Genomic DNA, 15,345 nt, shown 5'->3' with positions numbered 1-15,345 from the left:
CCCTTTTGTTTTCAAGTTGTTATATGATGTTATTATGTTGCAGAGACAACAGGATGAAAAAAAAATAAGGCAACAAAGGTATATTCCTCCGCTGTTGAAATGTCAGCCCGGAACACAATGTTTTTAGCAGACTATAAAAAAGAAATTTTACTCATCATTACTAATTTCTTTTAAGCATTAAAATCTTCTAAATAGTCATTTCCAGTTTAAGTTCTTTTATTAAAGCATAAGGTAGAAAAAATGTTTTATAGATTCCAAAATTCACTTGCAAGATGGAAACAATGAAAATGGGAAGGATTAGTCTCGGCTGTTATTTGCGGATGAGACTCAAAGAGATATAGAAATAGAAGAAAGGTATAGGAGATATAGGAGAGCCATAGGACAGGGGACGGAAGGCACTCTAGTGCACTTGTACTCGCCCCTTACTGACCTCTTAGGAATCTGGATAGGTCAACTGTAGATAATCTAAGAGTAAAGTGTTGGGGGTTTGGGGGTGACACTATGGAGTCCGCTAATGAGTTCCACGCTTCGACAATTCGATTACTGAAGTCATATTTTTTACAGTCAAGTTTGGAGCGGTTAATATTAAGTTTAAATCTGTTGTGGAGTTACATTGTGTTGTTTAAGTGTTCCCTTTATTTTTTTTAAGTAGTGTAGTTCCTCCAAGAACACTTTTATTACCTTCCTTCTTGGAGTCTTCAAATATCCTTGAGGAAAGTTAACTAAGGGAGACCTAATAGTTTTCACTTCATCTTCTGCTGTATGTACTACCCGAGGGCAGCATTTCCTCAACTCTCACATATCATCTACTGCAGAGCAATGCAGACGCCACATTGATTAGTAATGAAGGCACTTGTGTTCTATGACTCAGGTGAATAAGCTTTAGGCTTTGAGAGAAGAGAAAGGCTATTCTGTCTGAGAGAGCACAAGTCAGTTTACATTTGGGTGTGAGAAATCACTTTTGCACAGGCTCCCTTTCAATAACCTTTTGCTTCTATTTTAGGCGATCTCAGCCGAGCAGAGCTCATGATGATGACTATAGCTGATGTCATCAAACAACTCATTGACGCCCATGACGAGGGCAAAGATGTGAACCTAAACAAGTGAGTTGCCTTCTGTTTCTTCTTTGCTCTCCAACATTTTATTGTTTCCGCCTTCCCCACTTTTTTATGGGAAAGGGAAAAGGTTTGTATAATTTGTATCAAAACATTTAAATATGTTAAAGGGTTAAATAAGGTTCAGGAGGGAAGTGTTTATAATAGAAAAGTGAACACAAGAACAAGGGGGACCAATCTGAGGTTAGTTGGGGGAAAGATAAGAAGCAATGTGAGAAAATATTTTACTGAAAGAGTAGTACATGCTTGGAACAAACTTCCAGCAGACATGGTCGGTAATTCCACAGTAACTGAATTTAAGCATGCCTGGGATAAACATATATCCATCCTTAGATAAAATACAGGAAATAGTATAAGGGCAGACTAGATGGACCATGTGGTCTTTTTCTGCCGTCAATCCTCTACGTTTCTATGTATCTGAAGTTGTAGAGAGCTTAATGTAGCAAACAACATTTGATTGGAGAGACTCTGGTCAAATGCTAAGGTATCAGATTTTAGTGAATAGCAAAAGATGGAAATAGGCTGTTCTACAGACCACCAACACCTTCAGTTGACCAAAAAACCCACTGACAACCAAAATAGATGTACAGTGATCTCCCGGTTATTGCGTCCCCGACCATTGCGAACAGGGTAATTTGCGATTTTTGAACCCGGAAGTCAAAACACCATCTGCGCATGCGTGCCCTTTTTTTCTATGGGCACGCATGCGTAGATGGCGCCCGGCAAATCAGCTGCTGGGCGGCTTCCCTGGGTCTTCCCCCTCTTGCTGGCGGGAGGGCGAGCGGCGGGCATCAGCAAGGAGTTTCCCCACCGCCCACGCAAACTCCTCGCTGCCGCCCGCCCTTCGCTCGCCCACGCCGTTCATTCTCGCCGCTTCCCACCTGAGTCCTGAAGCGAATTCGCTTCAGGACTCAGCTGGAAAGCGGCGAGAGCGAGCGCTAGCGAACGGCTTGTCCGCCGCCCGCTCGCACGTCCCGCGCCCACGCCGTTCATTCTCGCCTCTTCCCACCTGAGTCCTGAAGCGAATTCGCTTCAGGACTCAGCTGGAAAGCGGCGAGAGCGAGCGCTAGCAAACGGCTTGTCCGCCGCCCGCTCGCGCGTCCCGCGCCCACGCCGTTCATTCTCGCCGCTTTCCACCTGAGTCCTGAAGCGAATTCGCTTCAGGACTCAGCTGGGAAGCGCGAGTGAGCGGCGCCAGCGAACGGCTTGTCCGCCGCCTGCCTGCCCGCTAGCGAGGAGCCGAAGATTGGGGGCGGCGCGGCTGTTTTAAAACGTCGCCGCCGGCATGGGGGGCTTCCTAGCAGCCCCCCAAACCCGGGTTGGGGGTCCGGGGGGTGCTGGCAAGCCCCCCATGCCGGCGGCGATGTTTTAAAACAGCCGCGCCGCCCCCAATCTTCGGCTCCTCGCTAGCGCTGCGGAAGTAAAAACACCATCTGCACATGCGCAGATGGTGTTTTTACTTCCGCAGCGCTACTTCGCGAAAACCCGCTCGTTGCGGGGGGTCCTGGAACGGAACCCTCGCAACGAGCGGGGGATCACTGTATAGGCATATAGTGAGGTATACACATTAGTATTTGTGCCACTGTATTCTAGACTATAGCTTCTGAGTTAACCTCACAGAGCAATGCCACCCCATCCAGAATCAAAAATAGACTTTCAGATCCCTCCACCAAATGAGGTTGTACTGATTTATATTATTTTAAACCAAGAACGTTACCATGTTTACAAATTATAGAGTGATTCCAGTTTATTCTTTATAACCCAGTCTCAAATTCTACTAACCATAAAACCTCTAACCCTATCCCATCTTCCCATCAGTTTTTTCACTTTATTTTCATTAATCAGTTTTGTATCCATAATTTCAAACTGAATGTGTTCCACCATGTACCGGTACCAATTTTGTATTGTTCATTTTGTTGCATCACTTCCAACCTAAGACTATTACTATTACTTCTGCTGTACGAATCCCAGCGACCGGTTAGGTCCCACAGAGTTGGCCTTCTCCGGGTCCCGTCGACTAAGCAATGTCGTTTGGCAGGACCCAGGAGAAGAGCCTTCTCTGTGGCAGCCTCGACCCTCTGGAACCAGCTCCCCCCAGATATCAGAGTTGCCCCCACCCTCCTTGCCTTTCGCATGCTCCTTAAAACCCACCTCTGTCGTCAGGCATGGAGGAAAATTGAAATTTCCCTTCCCCCTAGGCTTATAGAATTTATACATGGTATGCTTGTATGTATGAGTGGTTCTTTAAATTGGGGTTTTTTAGATTGTTTTTAATATTAGATTTGTGTACATTATCTTTTTATACTGATGTTAGCCACCCCGAGTCTTCGGAGAGGGGCGGCATACAAATCAAATCAATCCAATCCAATCAATCAATAAACAAACAAAACAAACAAACAAACAAACAAACACTTGGGCACTTTCTCTAGCTGTTTCCTTAATTTCTCTGAATTCACCCATATCACTCCTTATTACTAATACTGCCATCTCCTTTGTAATCACCCATTTTATATTTAACGAATGAATGAATGAATGATGTTGGGTGGTGGGAGCATGCATCTGCACTGTCTTTAGTGTGTATCTGTTCTTCTTATTAAAAATTAATAAAATTTATTTTTTTAAAAAAATAGACTTTCAGAACTAGGCAGTCCCGAAATCCCTAGCCACTCAGTCTTGCTAGGTTGAGCTTAAATCTGTTCCTCTCCATCAAAGAACCTAAGAAGTTGAGATAGAAGCTAAGAACATCATTTGGCCAGCCCAACGATTAAATAAGTGCAATAACTGATATCTAACTCCTTGCCAATAGCCTCACCCAGTGGCTTTATGTAGATACTGAATAGGGTCAGAGAGAGAATAAAATCATAAGACATATTATGATATCTGGACATTGTGGTACAAATGAATAGGAAAAAGGAAAACTGATATACAATGAAAATGTGTATGAAATTAGAATATATGTATAGATATATAATCTTATAGTATACGGATAAGAAGGAAAAAGTTGGATGTTAACTTACTTGAAAAATACTCAGATTTATATTTGTGTTGATGTTTGTTTATATGTTGTATTTGTACTTTTTTCATGTATAAAATTCAGTAAAAATTACTTGAAAACAAAATCATAAGACATAAATCCAAAAGCAAGGATATAAGGCTGGAGCTCTTGTCTCCTATTAGTAGCTGGCTTTTTGTACCTATTGTAGTATATGCCAATGTAAGAAGTAAGACATATGTATTGAAGAAAGGCACATAGAAGCAACCTGAAGCTCTTTGGTTATTATGGACCATAGCATTAAGAATTCCTTGCCAAGGCAAGTTTAAATATTGATGTGAATCGAAAGCCAAATCGTCTGATTGCCTCTCCCTATTATATAGCCTCTAAGTAGAATGGATTTCAATTTTAGGATTAAAACAAGGACAGCTGCCAAGTATGGCCTTTCAGCACAGCCACGCCTGGTTGACATCATTGCTGCTGTTCCCCCACAGTACCGCAAAGTCTTGGTTCCTAAGTTGAAAGCAAAACCCATCCGAACTGCTAGTGGGGTAAGTCTTTGTTTGTTTTTCATGCACAGGGTCCCAGAGTCAATGACCTTGTGGGGGTCAGGGTGGGCGTGGCCAGCTCGATGTCACTCGTGTCGGGGGTGCCTGGGGTGGCCCAAGCGCTCTGTGTGGAGACAGAATACTGTCAAGTCCATCACTGGCAAACCATGATAAGACAAGTTCGGAAACTTCAGATCGTGCAGAATGCAGCTGCGAGAGCAATCATGGGCTTCCCCAGGTATGCCCATGTTACACCAACACTCCGCAGTCTGCATTGGTTGTGTTCTGTCTGGGTTCCCCCAGACCTCAACACCAACTGGAAAAAACAGCCAGACACTCTGGTAAAAGCCAAAAGTATTTTATAACTGGAAAAAATAAGCACAGAGGAAAACCTGTTCTTCCCAACAGACAGGATATAATACGGTACAGCAGGGTCCTGATGTCCAGACAATACAGCAAGCTTCTTGCTGGCACCCCCCCCCCCAAGGTTTCAATAGTCAAAGGCACAAACCAGGATTCCAAGACGCCAAAGTTCACAGTCAGGTCCCACGACTCTCAAAGATAAAACTCCACAAGCCAGGAAGGGTGGGTCTGCCTTTTAGCCTTTCCCAAGAGCACCACACCCAAACCCAGCTGTTGCCACTTTAATGCTGAAAGTATTTAGCCAATTGATTCCGTCTCTGAGTAGCTCTTCGTTGTCGCAGATCAATTATGGCTTGTGCACTTTCCTCTAAGGAATCCAGGCTGCTTGCTGGGGAGAGCTCCCCCTGGTGGGACTCTGGCTGTCCTCCCTCTTCTTCAGCCTGGGATTCCTCCTCCTCGTCTGTCTGCACCTCCTGTTCCTCAGCCTCTCCCTCTGAGCTGGAAACCGACAGAAGGTCAGCCGTTCCCGGAGGGGCCTCAGACGGAACCACAACAGGTTGCCGATCAATTTCCGGTCACAATTCAAAGTGTTGGTTATGACCTATAAAGCCCTTCATGGCACCGGACCAGATTATCTCAGGGACTGCCTTCTGCCGCATGAATCCCAGCGACCGATTAGGTCCCACAGAGTTGGCCTTCTCCGGGTCCTGTCGACTAAACAATGTCGTTTGGCGGGTCCCAGGGAAAGAGCCTTCTCTGTGGCGGCCCCGGCCCTCTGGAACTAGCTCCCCCCTGAGATTAGAATTGCCCCCACCCTCCTTGCCTTTCGTAAACTCCTTTAAACCCACCGGTGCCGTCATGCATGGGGGAACTGAGATAACTTCCCCAGGCCTCTACTGTTTATGTATGGTATGTTGTGTGCATGTTTTTAAAATTATGGGTTTTTTAGTTTTAATTATTAGATTTGTATTGTACATTGTTTTTTTCTATTACTGTTGTGAGCCGCCCCGAGTCTACGGAGAGGGGCGGCATACAAATTTAATAAATAAATAAAATAAGGACGTGATATTCTGTAGGCACCAGACGTGACAATCCAGAAAACCACCTTTTCTAAAAAGACAGACTTCCTCCTTGATCAACCTTGGAGAGAAGAGTTACCCCAAAAGCTGCACGTAGGCAGTGAATAACACGAATCGCCCATGAAGCAATCATGAGGCCCACCCATGCATTGAACTAGCCAATAAGATTCTGTATTCTCCAATACCCAATGAGATGTAACTTGATGGATAATGGATGACAATAAAAAGAGTTGCAAGGCCTTGTCCAGGAGGATTGCCTTCCCCAGAAGATGATGCTTGCCTCCTGTCTCACTTAATGACGACATCATCTGGTGATCCCTGGATGTGGTCCAGAGAAAAAGGGCTCCCAAGCTCTGTTTTGATTGCAACAGCCTCCTACAACCCTCTGCCAGCAAAAACATAGCTATAGAGGACTGCATTTGGCCCTCTTAAGCACTGTTTTGATTGGCAGAGGCACTGTGGGCTGGTCCTTTGCTGTTTCCATGGTGGCCCTTCATGCCAGATTTAAAACATCCTTCAGGCCAGATTTAGCCTCCAGACCTTGAGTTTGAACACCTGGTCTAACATGATAGATACACTTTGAAAAACAATGCTTGTAAAATTGTAGTTACAGCTTCCTTTTGTGATTTTCAGGAAAAGTTATAATAATAATAATAATAATAATAATAATAATAATAATAATAATAATAATAATAATATAATGATAATAATTTATTAGATTTGTATGCTGCCCTTCTCCGAAGACTCGGGGCGGCTCACAATAATAATTATTTATTTTATTTTATTTTATTTTTTTATTACATTTGTATGCTGCCCCTCTCCATAGACTCGGGGCGGCTCACAACAACAATAGGACAGTTGAAGACAAATCTAATAATTTAAAAACATTACAAAAAACTGAATTGCATAGGCCCGGGGGAGGTGTCTCAATTCCCCCATGCCTGGCGACATAGGTGGGTTTTAAGGAGTTTACGAAAGGCAAGGAGGGTGGGGGCAGTTCTAATCTCAGGGGGGAGCTGGTTCCAGAGGGTCGGGGCCGCCACAGAGAAGGCTCTTCCCCTGGGACCCACCAAACGACATTGTTTAGTCGACGGGACCTGGAGAAGGCCAACTCTGTGGGACCTAATCGGTCGCTGAGATTCGTGCGGCAGAAGGCGGTCTCGGAGATAATCTGGTCTGATGCCATGAAGGGCTTTATAGGTCACAACCTATAATATAATATATAATATATTTATAATGCCCTTTTAACAAAGGGCTTAACAGCATGTTAGCAATAGCACTTTTTAACAGAGCCAGTATATTGCCCCCACAATCCGGGTCCTCATTTTACCCATCTCGGAAGGATGGAAAGCTGAATCAACTTTGAGCAGGTGATGAGATTTGAACCACTGACCTGCAGATCTAGCAGTCAGCTTTAGTGGCCTGCAGTACTGCACTCTACCGACTGCGCCACTTTGACTTTAGTGATTAGAGAATAGCTTCAGGATATTCTGAACAGAACATCTGAACAGAAAATTGTTTTAACCCTTCCTTCATTGTGGATTGATGTATTAGCTGTATACAAAAAGACTAGATATTTAATAACTTCTCTGCAACACTCCTTTCTTTCAGATTGCTGTTGTGGCAGTAATGTGCAAACCACACAGATGTCCACATATTAATTTCACAGGAAATATATGTGTGTGAGTATGCCTAATAACGTGAGAATATCTTAAACACCCAGCCAAAACATATAGGAATGCATTAAAATATTCAGCTTCATCTAAAAATAAATTCCTAATAATTGTAAACATGTTTTTAAATAATAGAGAGGCTATGTTCTTTCTTTAGACTCATCTAAGATGAGGTTTGCATACATTTATTATTTTTATATAATTATGGTATCTGTTCTTTATGATATACCGATAGGTGCAAAAAGTTTTTTCAGACAAATGGCTGAATTTGACATTTGATAGTGTAATAAGAGTATGCTAAAAAGAAGATGTAGCCTAAATATAACATTATTTGCATGTCAATTTATAAACCTGAAGGAACTCCAGCCATCTTTTAGAAAATAAAAATACCGAGTAACTATAATTCAGTGCTTTTTTTTTGGTGGTAAATATGCTCAAGTGATGATTTGTTTTTAAGTAATATAGGCCTAGGACTTCAACCATAATTTGTGGAGTAGGGAACAATTTACCCATAGATTTTGTTTGCACATTATATTAAACAATGGCTTTTCTAATAACTAACTAACTAACTAACTAACTAACTAACTAACTAACTAACTAACTAACTAACTAATTATGGTTTATAACTACAATGGCTGTTGCAAATAACACACTGAACCAGTGCCAAAATAACTACATAATTCTGTAGCACAGTGTTTCCCAACCTTGGCAACTTGAAGATAACGCATGCATTTGCTGGCTGGGGAATTCTGGGAGTTGAAGTCCAAATATCTTCAAGTTGCCAAGGTTGGGAAACACTGCTGTAGCATAATACAACCATAGATTTTTCTAGCAACACTGATTATCAAGTTTGCTTTTCAGAAAGCAATGTTGGGTCTGGTTTTTGTAGTAAGGTCCCAAACCATTCTTTGAACTGGAAGGTTTCTGTTTCATGTTCTTTCTTCTGTCTTGGAATTGATCAGTACCCTAAATTGAATTCCTTTTCTGGCACAGCATCCTAGGGGTTGGATCTATTTAGGCCAGTAGCCTGCTTTCTACAGGGATCACTTTGAAAGTTAATTGAAACAATTCTTTTGCCTTCAAACATCTGCTATTCCTTTAAATGTACACAGTTTATGGGTTGCTAACCCCTGTTTTTAATTGTATAATTAACCTGTAGCTATGATTTTAATATTTTTTCCTTGAAAATGCAGATACTGTCCTGGAGGGCCTGATTCAGACTTTGAATATTCAACACAATCTTACACTGGATATGAGGTACTGCTCTCATGGCCCCATTGATCCTATTTCAGGGGGGAAAATACTATAAACCAAAATAACAGAAATATTAGGGACAGACAATGCATATGGAGGACCTAAGTTGAAGAACTAAAGTACATTTGTGAAGTAATATATTAAGACTTTTCCAAGCTGTGTCTCCAAAACTGTTCCATTACATCTCCCTTCATTTTCAAGTAACATTGCCACTAAGAATGGTCTCTGTTTTTCAAAAGACATTTAGCTTTTTATTAAATTGATAGCTGACTCAGTCTGGCTCTTTGCTAAAGTCTCGTGTATGAACTAGAAGCAATTTTAAAGAAAATATGTTGATATTGAGTGTTGTGGTTGGCTCTGGCCCAGCTCCTGCCCCAGGGAATGTGGAGGTGGATGCAGGAGAAACATCAACATGTCATGGGCCTGTTTTGTTGCCGACAGAGTCAGGTAGTGCAGTTTCCTCGGACGAAGAGGAAGGTGGGGGTGACTTGGAAGAGGGGGGCTTGGCACATAGTCCAGGAAGCCAATCTCCATTATCTTCAGTCGATTCTGATTGTGAGCAATCCTATACTGCAACCAAAGTATTGGATTTCAGAAAAACAAATTTTAATGCAGTGGGGGAATATTTAAATAATGAATTAAAGGGGAGGAATAAATTGGCAGGAGCAAGCACCCAGTGGACTGTATTAAAAAAGGCCATCTTAAAAGCCACAAGACTTTATGTAAAGCAAGTAACTAAAGGTAAAAGGAAGAAGAAACCGCTATGGTTTAGCAATGATGTAAGGGCTATAGTCAATGAAAAAAAGGCTGTCTATAGGAGGTATAAAGAGTCTGGAAGTATAGCTGATAGGTGTATAAAATGAGACAGAAGGAGGCGAAACAGATAATATATGCTGCTAAAGCTTCAAAAGAGGAAGAAATAGCAAAATCTGTAAAGAAGGGGGATAAAACCTTCTTCAGATATATTAGTGATAGGAAGAAGAAAAACTGCAGCATCACAAAGCTTAGTACCGGGAATAATACTTGCATTGATGGGAATAAGGAGATCGCTGACCATTTCAATAGCTACTTCTGTTCAGTTTTCTCAAAAGACACATTAAAAAATAATACTATAGAGGGATATAGCATTGCTTCCAGCTGTACGGATTCAGCTCCAGTGATCTTAGAAGCCGATGTCTTAGAAGAACTTGAAAGATTAAAGATAAATAAGGCAATGGGTCCAGATGGCACCCACCCCAGAGTTCTTAAAGAACTCAGATCTGTCATTGCTACCCCCCTTACTGATTTGTTTAACCAATCCCTGTTAACAGGAGATGTCCCTGAGGATTGGAGAATAGCCAGTGTTGTGCCTATCCACAAGAAGGGCAGTAGAGAAGAAGCTGGTAACTACAGGCCAGTTAGCTTGACATCAGTTGTAGTTAAAATGATGGAGACTCTACTCAAAAAGAGGATAAATCAGCATCTAAAAAACAATAACTTATTGGACCCAAATCAGCATGGCTTTACTGAAGGCAAATCGTGTCAGACTAATCTCATTGAGTTCTTTGACTATGTCACAAAGGTTTTGGATCAAGGTGGTGCCGTGGATATTGCCTATCTGGACTTCAGCAAAGTCTTTGATACGGTTCCACATAAAGAGCTGATAGATAAATTAGTGAAGATTGGACTTAATCCCTGGATAGTTCAGTGGATTTCAAGCTGGCTGAAGCATAGACATCAGAGAGTTATTGTTAATGGCGAGTATTCTGAGCAGAGACAGGTTACAAGCGGTGTGCCACAAGGGTCTGTTCTGGGTCCTATTCTTTTTAATATGTTTGTGAGTGACATAGGGGAAGGTTTGGTAGGGAAGGTTTGCCTATTTGCCGATGACTCTAAAGTGTGCAATAGGGTTGATATTCCTGGAGGGGTCTGTAATATGGTAAATGATTTAGCGTTACTAGATAAATGGTCAAAGCAATGGAAACTGCAGTTTAATGTTTCCAAATGTAAAATAATGCACTTGGGGAAAAGGAATCCTCAATCTGAGTATTGCATTGGCAGTTCTGTGTTAGCAAAAACTTCAGAAGAGAAGGATTTAGGGGTAGTGATTTCTGACAGTCTCAAAATGGGTGAGCAGTGTGGTCGGGCGGTAGGAAAGGCAAGTAGGATGCTTGGCTGCATAGCTAGAGGTATAACAAGCAGGAAGAGGGAGATTGTGATCCCCTTATATAGAGCGCTGGTGAGACCACATTTGGAGTACTGTGTTCAGTTCTGGAGACCTCACCTACAAAAAGATATTGACAAAATTGAACGGGTCCAAAGACGGGCTACAAGAATGGTGGAAGGTCTTAAGCATAAAACGTATCAGGAAAGACTTAATGAACTCAATCTGTATAGTCTGGAAGACAGAAGGAAAAGGGGGGACATGATCGAAACATTTAAATATGTTAAAGGGTTAAATAGGGTTCAGGAGGGAAGTGTTTTTAATAGGAAAGTGAACACAAGAACAAGGGGACACAATCTGAAGTTAGTTGGGGGAAAGATCAAAGGCAACATGAGAAAATATTATTTTACTGAAAGAGTAGTAGATCCTTGGAACAAACTTCCAGCAGACGTGGTTGGTAAATCCACAGTAACCGAATTTAAACATGCCTGGGATAAACATATATCCATTGTAAGATAAAATACAGGAAATAGTATAAGGGCAGACTAGATGGACCATGAGGTCTTTTTCTGCCGTCAGTCTTCTATGTTTCTATGTTTCTATGATTCGGATGAAGAAGTGTTAGACCCACGCATGCGCAGAATTATGCATCGAAGAGACCAATTGAAGCAATATTACAGGAGATAATGAGAGGCCACCTGTGTTTGGGTGGAGCTCCAGTAATTAGAGCTGCTGATATAAATAGCAGCGTATTGGTTTGGCCGTTGTGGAAGATTATCTGATCGTTGTTCTTCAGGACTGTGCCTTGCTGTTTCCGGACTTTGTTGATTTTTCACGACTTTGAAACCAAAGCAGAGCAAAGTGTGTGTGTTTCACTTCGTGGAAGAGGAAGGGCTGTGACGTTTCTTCACAGCTGCTAGCTAAGTACTTAAGGACTGATTAAGGGGATTGTACAGGCTACCAGGTTGTTTTGGGACGAGTGCTCTGGACATTGCTACTTAAAAGTGTCAAATTCAATGATAGAATTAATTATTAAATAGAAGAATGATCATCTCATTTGCAGCATGTCATTTACAGTTACATTACCTACATTTTAGTCTATGTACTGAACCTGTTAACTTTTTTTAATAAGATGAGCACCATTTTTGAGCAAGACTGAGTGATCCTCAGTCCAGTAAAAGCTATATACTCCTGATCTAGCAAAAATACAATTTGACAGTACAGTTAGGAATTTGGATTTGATGTATTATTTGCCATCAAGTCAGTATCGACTACTAACAAAGACATAGATTTTCTCAATCTGCCCAATCTGACTTTAACCTAAGAGTTTAAACTTAATCTGACTTTAAGGTAAAAGTCTTTCACAGAGTACCATTCACCACTATGACTGAGTCCATCCAATTTGCTAATGGTTGTTGTCTTCTTTTTCCTTCCACCTGTCCCAGCATTAGAATTTTCTGCATATAGTTAAATCCTTACATAATTGATCTGAAGTTCTATAAGATAATTTGAGCTTGATCATTTGTCCCTGGAGTGAGAGGGGTTTGAATTACAGATGCTTTAAGATAGAGACATAGAAGACTGACGGCAGAAAAAGACCTCATGATCCATCTAGTCTGCCCTTATACTATTTTTTGTATTTTATCTTAGGATGGAAATATGTTTATCCCATGCATGTTTAAATTCAGTTACTGTAGATTTACCAACCACGTCTGCTGGAAGTTTGGTCCAAGGATCTACTACTCTTTCAGTAAAATAATATTTTCTCGTGTTGCTTTTGATCTTTCCCCCAACTAACTTCAGATTGTGTCCCCCCTTTTCCTTCTGTCCTCCAGACTATACAGATTGAGTTCATTGAGTCTTTCCTGATACGTTTTATGCTTAAGACATTCCACCATTCTTGTAGCCCGTCTTTGGGCCCATTCAATTTTGTCAATATCTTTTGTAGGTGAGGTCTCCAGAACTGAACACAGTATTCCAAATGTGGTCTCACCAGCGTTCTATATAGCGGGATCACAATCTCCCTCTCCCTGCTTGTTATAACTCTAGCTATGCAGCCAAGCATCCTACTTGCTTTTCCTATCGCCCGACCTTGCTAGTTGTTTCCTAAGGAATATTGTTTTGATTTCTTGCAGCCAACATCTATGAGAGCCATACGTGCCAGATATGATCCTTATCTCCAGACCAGACACCGAGTTGAACAAGTAAGGATTTGTTATGGTGGAAGAATGTGATGATGGTGGGATAAAAATAAATCAGTTTAGTTCTTTGTAGGTAAATGTGAAGCTTAGTCTGCGGCTCTGTCCATGATCTTATTTATTTAAACCAATTTAGCATTCAGGAGATTAACCGATTGGCAAAATATTCTTTCACGTAGGAAACGCATGAGTAAAAATGAAAACTGAATCAAAAGGAAAATATGCTGAATGCCAAATGGTTACAGTAAGGCAAAGCTGGATATGAAGCTTGGCTCCCAAAACATCTAGGAAACCTTTCTCTTCTCCCCACCTTTCCCCTAGTTATCTCTTCGGAGAGGGGCGGCATACAAATCTAATAATAATAATAATAATAATAATAATAATAATAATAATAACAACAACTACTACTACTACTACTACTACTACTACTACTACTACTACCATTTACCAGTGGCAAAGAACTGGTGGGATCATAAGCCCGAAAAAGTGGTCGAAAATGAGCAAGCAAAACTACTGTGGGACTTCAGACTTCAGACTGACCGAATTCTGAAGCATAACACACCAGAGATCCTGATTGTGGAGAAAAAGAAAGTATGGATCATTGACATCGCAATCCCTGGGGACAGCAGAATTGAGGAGAAGCAGCTAGAGAAATTAGTGAAATACGAAGATCTAAAAATCGAGCTGCAACGACTCTGGCATAAGCCAGTGAAGGTGGTCCCAGTGGTACTTGGCACGCTGGGCGCAGTACCAAAGGATCTCAGCGGATATTTGAAAACCATCGGAATTGACAAAATCTCCATCTGTCAATTGCGAAAGGCCGCTTTACTGGGATCGGCAAACATAATTCGCCGCTACATCAGGCAGTCCTAGGTGCTTGGGAAGCGCCCGACTGGTGATGAAATACGAAATCCAGCATAGTGATCTCGTTTGCTGTGTTGTATTGACATAATGATAATAATAATAATAATAATAACAACAACTACTACTACTACTACTACTACTACTACTACTACTACTACTACTTTCCAATTGCATTCAAACAAATTGATTTGTAACAGTCTCTGGCTTGGCAGGCTGGATGGCATCACATGCCATTGCATGAACATGGAAATATGAGCAGCTGTCACATGGCACAACCAGTAGTTTCGATTCCCCTTTATCCCAGCCTCCCTTCTACCGCCCCTCTAATTCTTTTCCCCCATTTCCTATGGTGAACTGGCATTTGGCAAAGCATGGCTGTAGCAGGATGGCCGTTTATTTGTCTAAAGATCAGGGCTAGCTTATAAACTTCCACTAAACTTGAACCTTTTTCATTGGGAAGATTACAAACTCTTCAAGAATGAAAGAGATGCCACTAATATGACTATTACTGCTTGGTCTTCATAAGTTAACACCAACTTCTTGAATGATGATCTGCAGGGCTCTTACTCTCTGCAGATCACTCTCCACCATGTTACTTCATTCAAAAATTTGTCTTACACTGAGTTAGACCATTTATTTTTTTAGCCAAAGATTATTTATATCACCTGCCAAAAACTCTTACATTTTGAGAAAGTAGTCTTCTTCTACAACAGGGGTGTCAAACTCACGGTGCCCAGACCAGATGCGTCATGCGCTGGCCACGCCCACACACAGTTTAGCGAAAGGGCGGAAATTATGATATCTCATGTGACGCCGCCGTGACAATGTGAGTTTGACACCCCTACTCTAAAAGGTTCCAAATACTATTCAAAATAAATAAATAAATGAATATCATTGTTTATTAAAACGTTGGTGTCGGAAAAGCAAGAATACCCTAAATATTCCACTCTATCCTTCCGTTATCCTGGAATATTATTATTATTTATTAGATTTATATGCCAAACGACATTGCTTAGTCGACGGGACCCGGAGAAGGCCAACTCTGTGGGACCTAACCGGTCGCTGGAATTCATGCGGCAGAAGGCGGTCCCGGAGATAATCTGGTCCGATGCCATG

General features: G+C 41.6%; 1 protein-coding gene across 1 annotated transcript in view; it reads left to right on the top strand.

Annotated features, from left to right (window-relative positions):
- ELP3 (elongator acetyltransferase complex subunit 3) overlaps nt 1-15,345 on the top strand; it is a 150,462-nt gene that overhangs the window by 9,888 nt on the left and 125,229 nt on the right. The window contains exons 2-6 of the mRNA XM_070734881.1: nt 1,004-1,103; nt 4,520-4,658; nt 7,709-7,779; nt 8,964-9,027; nt 13,303-13,371. Of these exons, the coding sequence (XP_070590982.1) occupies nt 1,004-1,103; nt 4,520-4,658; nt 7,709-7,779; nt 8,964-9,027; nt 13,303-13,371 (443 nt within the window). The remainder of the gene's footprint in view (nt 1-1,003; nt 1,104-4,519; nt 4,659-7,708; nt 7,780-8,963; nt 9,028-13,302; nt 13,372-15,345) is intronic.

Source organism: Erythrolamprus reginae, chromosome 1 (assembly GCF_031021105.1).
Source record: "Erythrolamprus reginae isolate rEryReg1 chromosome 1, rEryReg1.hap1, whole genome shotgun sequence".
Lineage (NCBI taxonomy): Eukaryota > Metazoa > Chordata > Lepidosauria > Squamata > Dipsadidae > Erythrolamprus > Erythrolamprus reginae.
The sequence above is the reverse complement of the archived record's forward strand: the minus strand, read 5'-3'. Positions and strand labels throughout refer to the sequence as shown.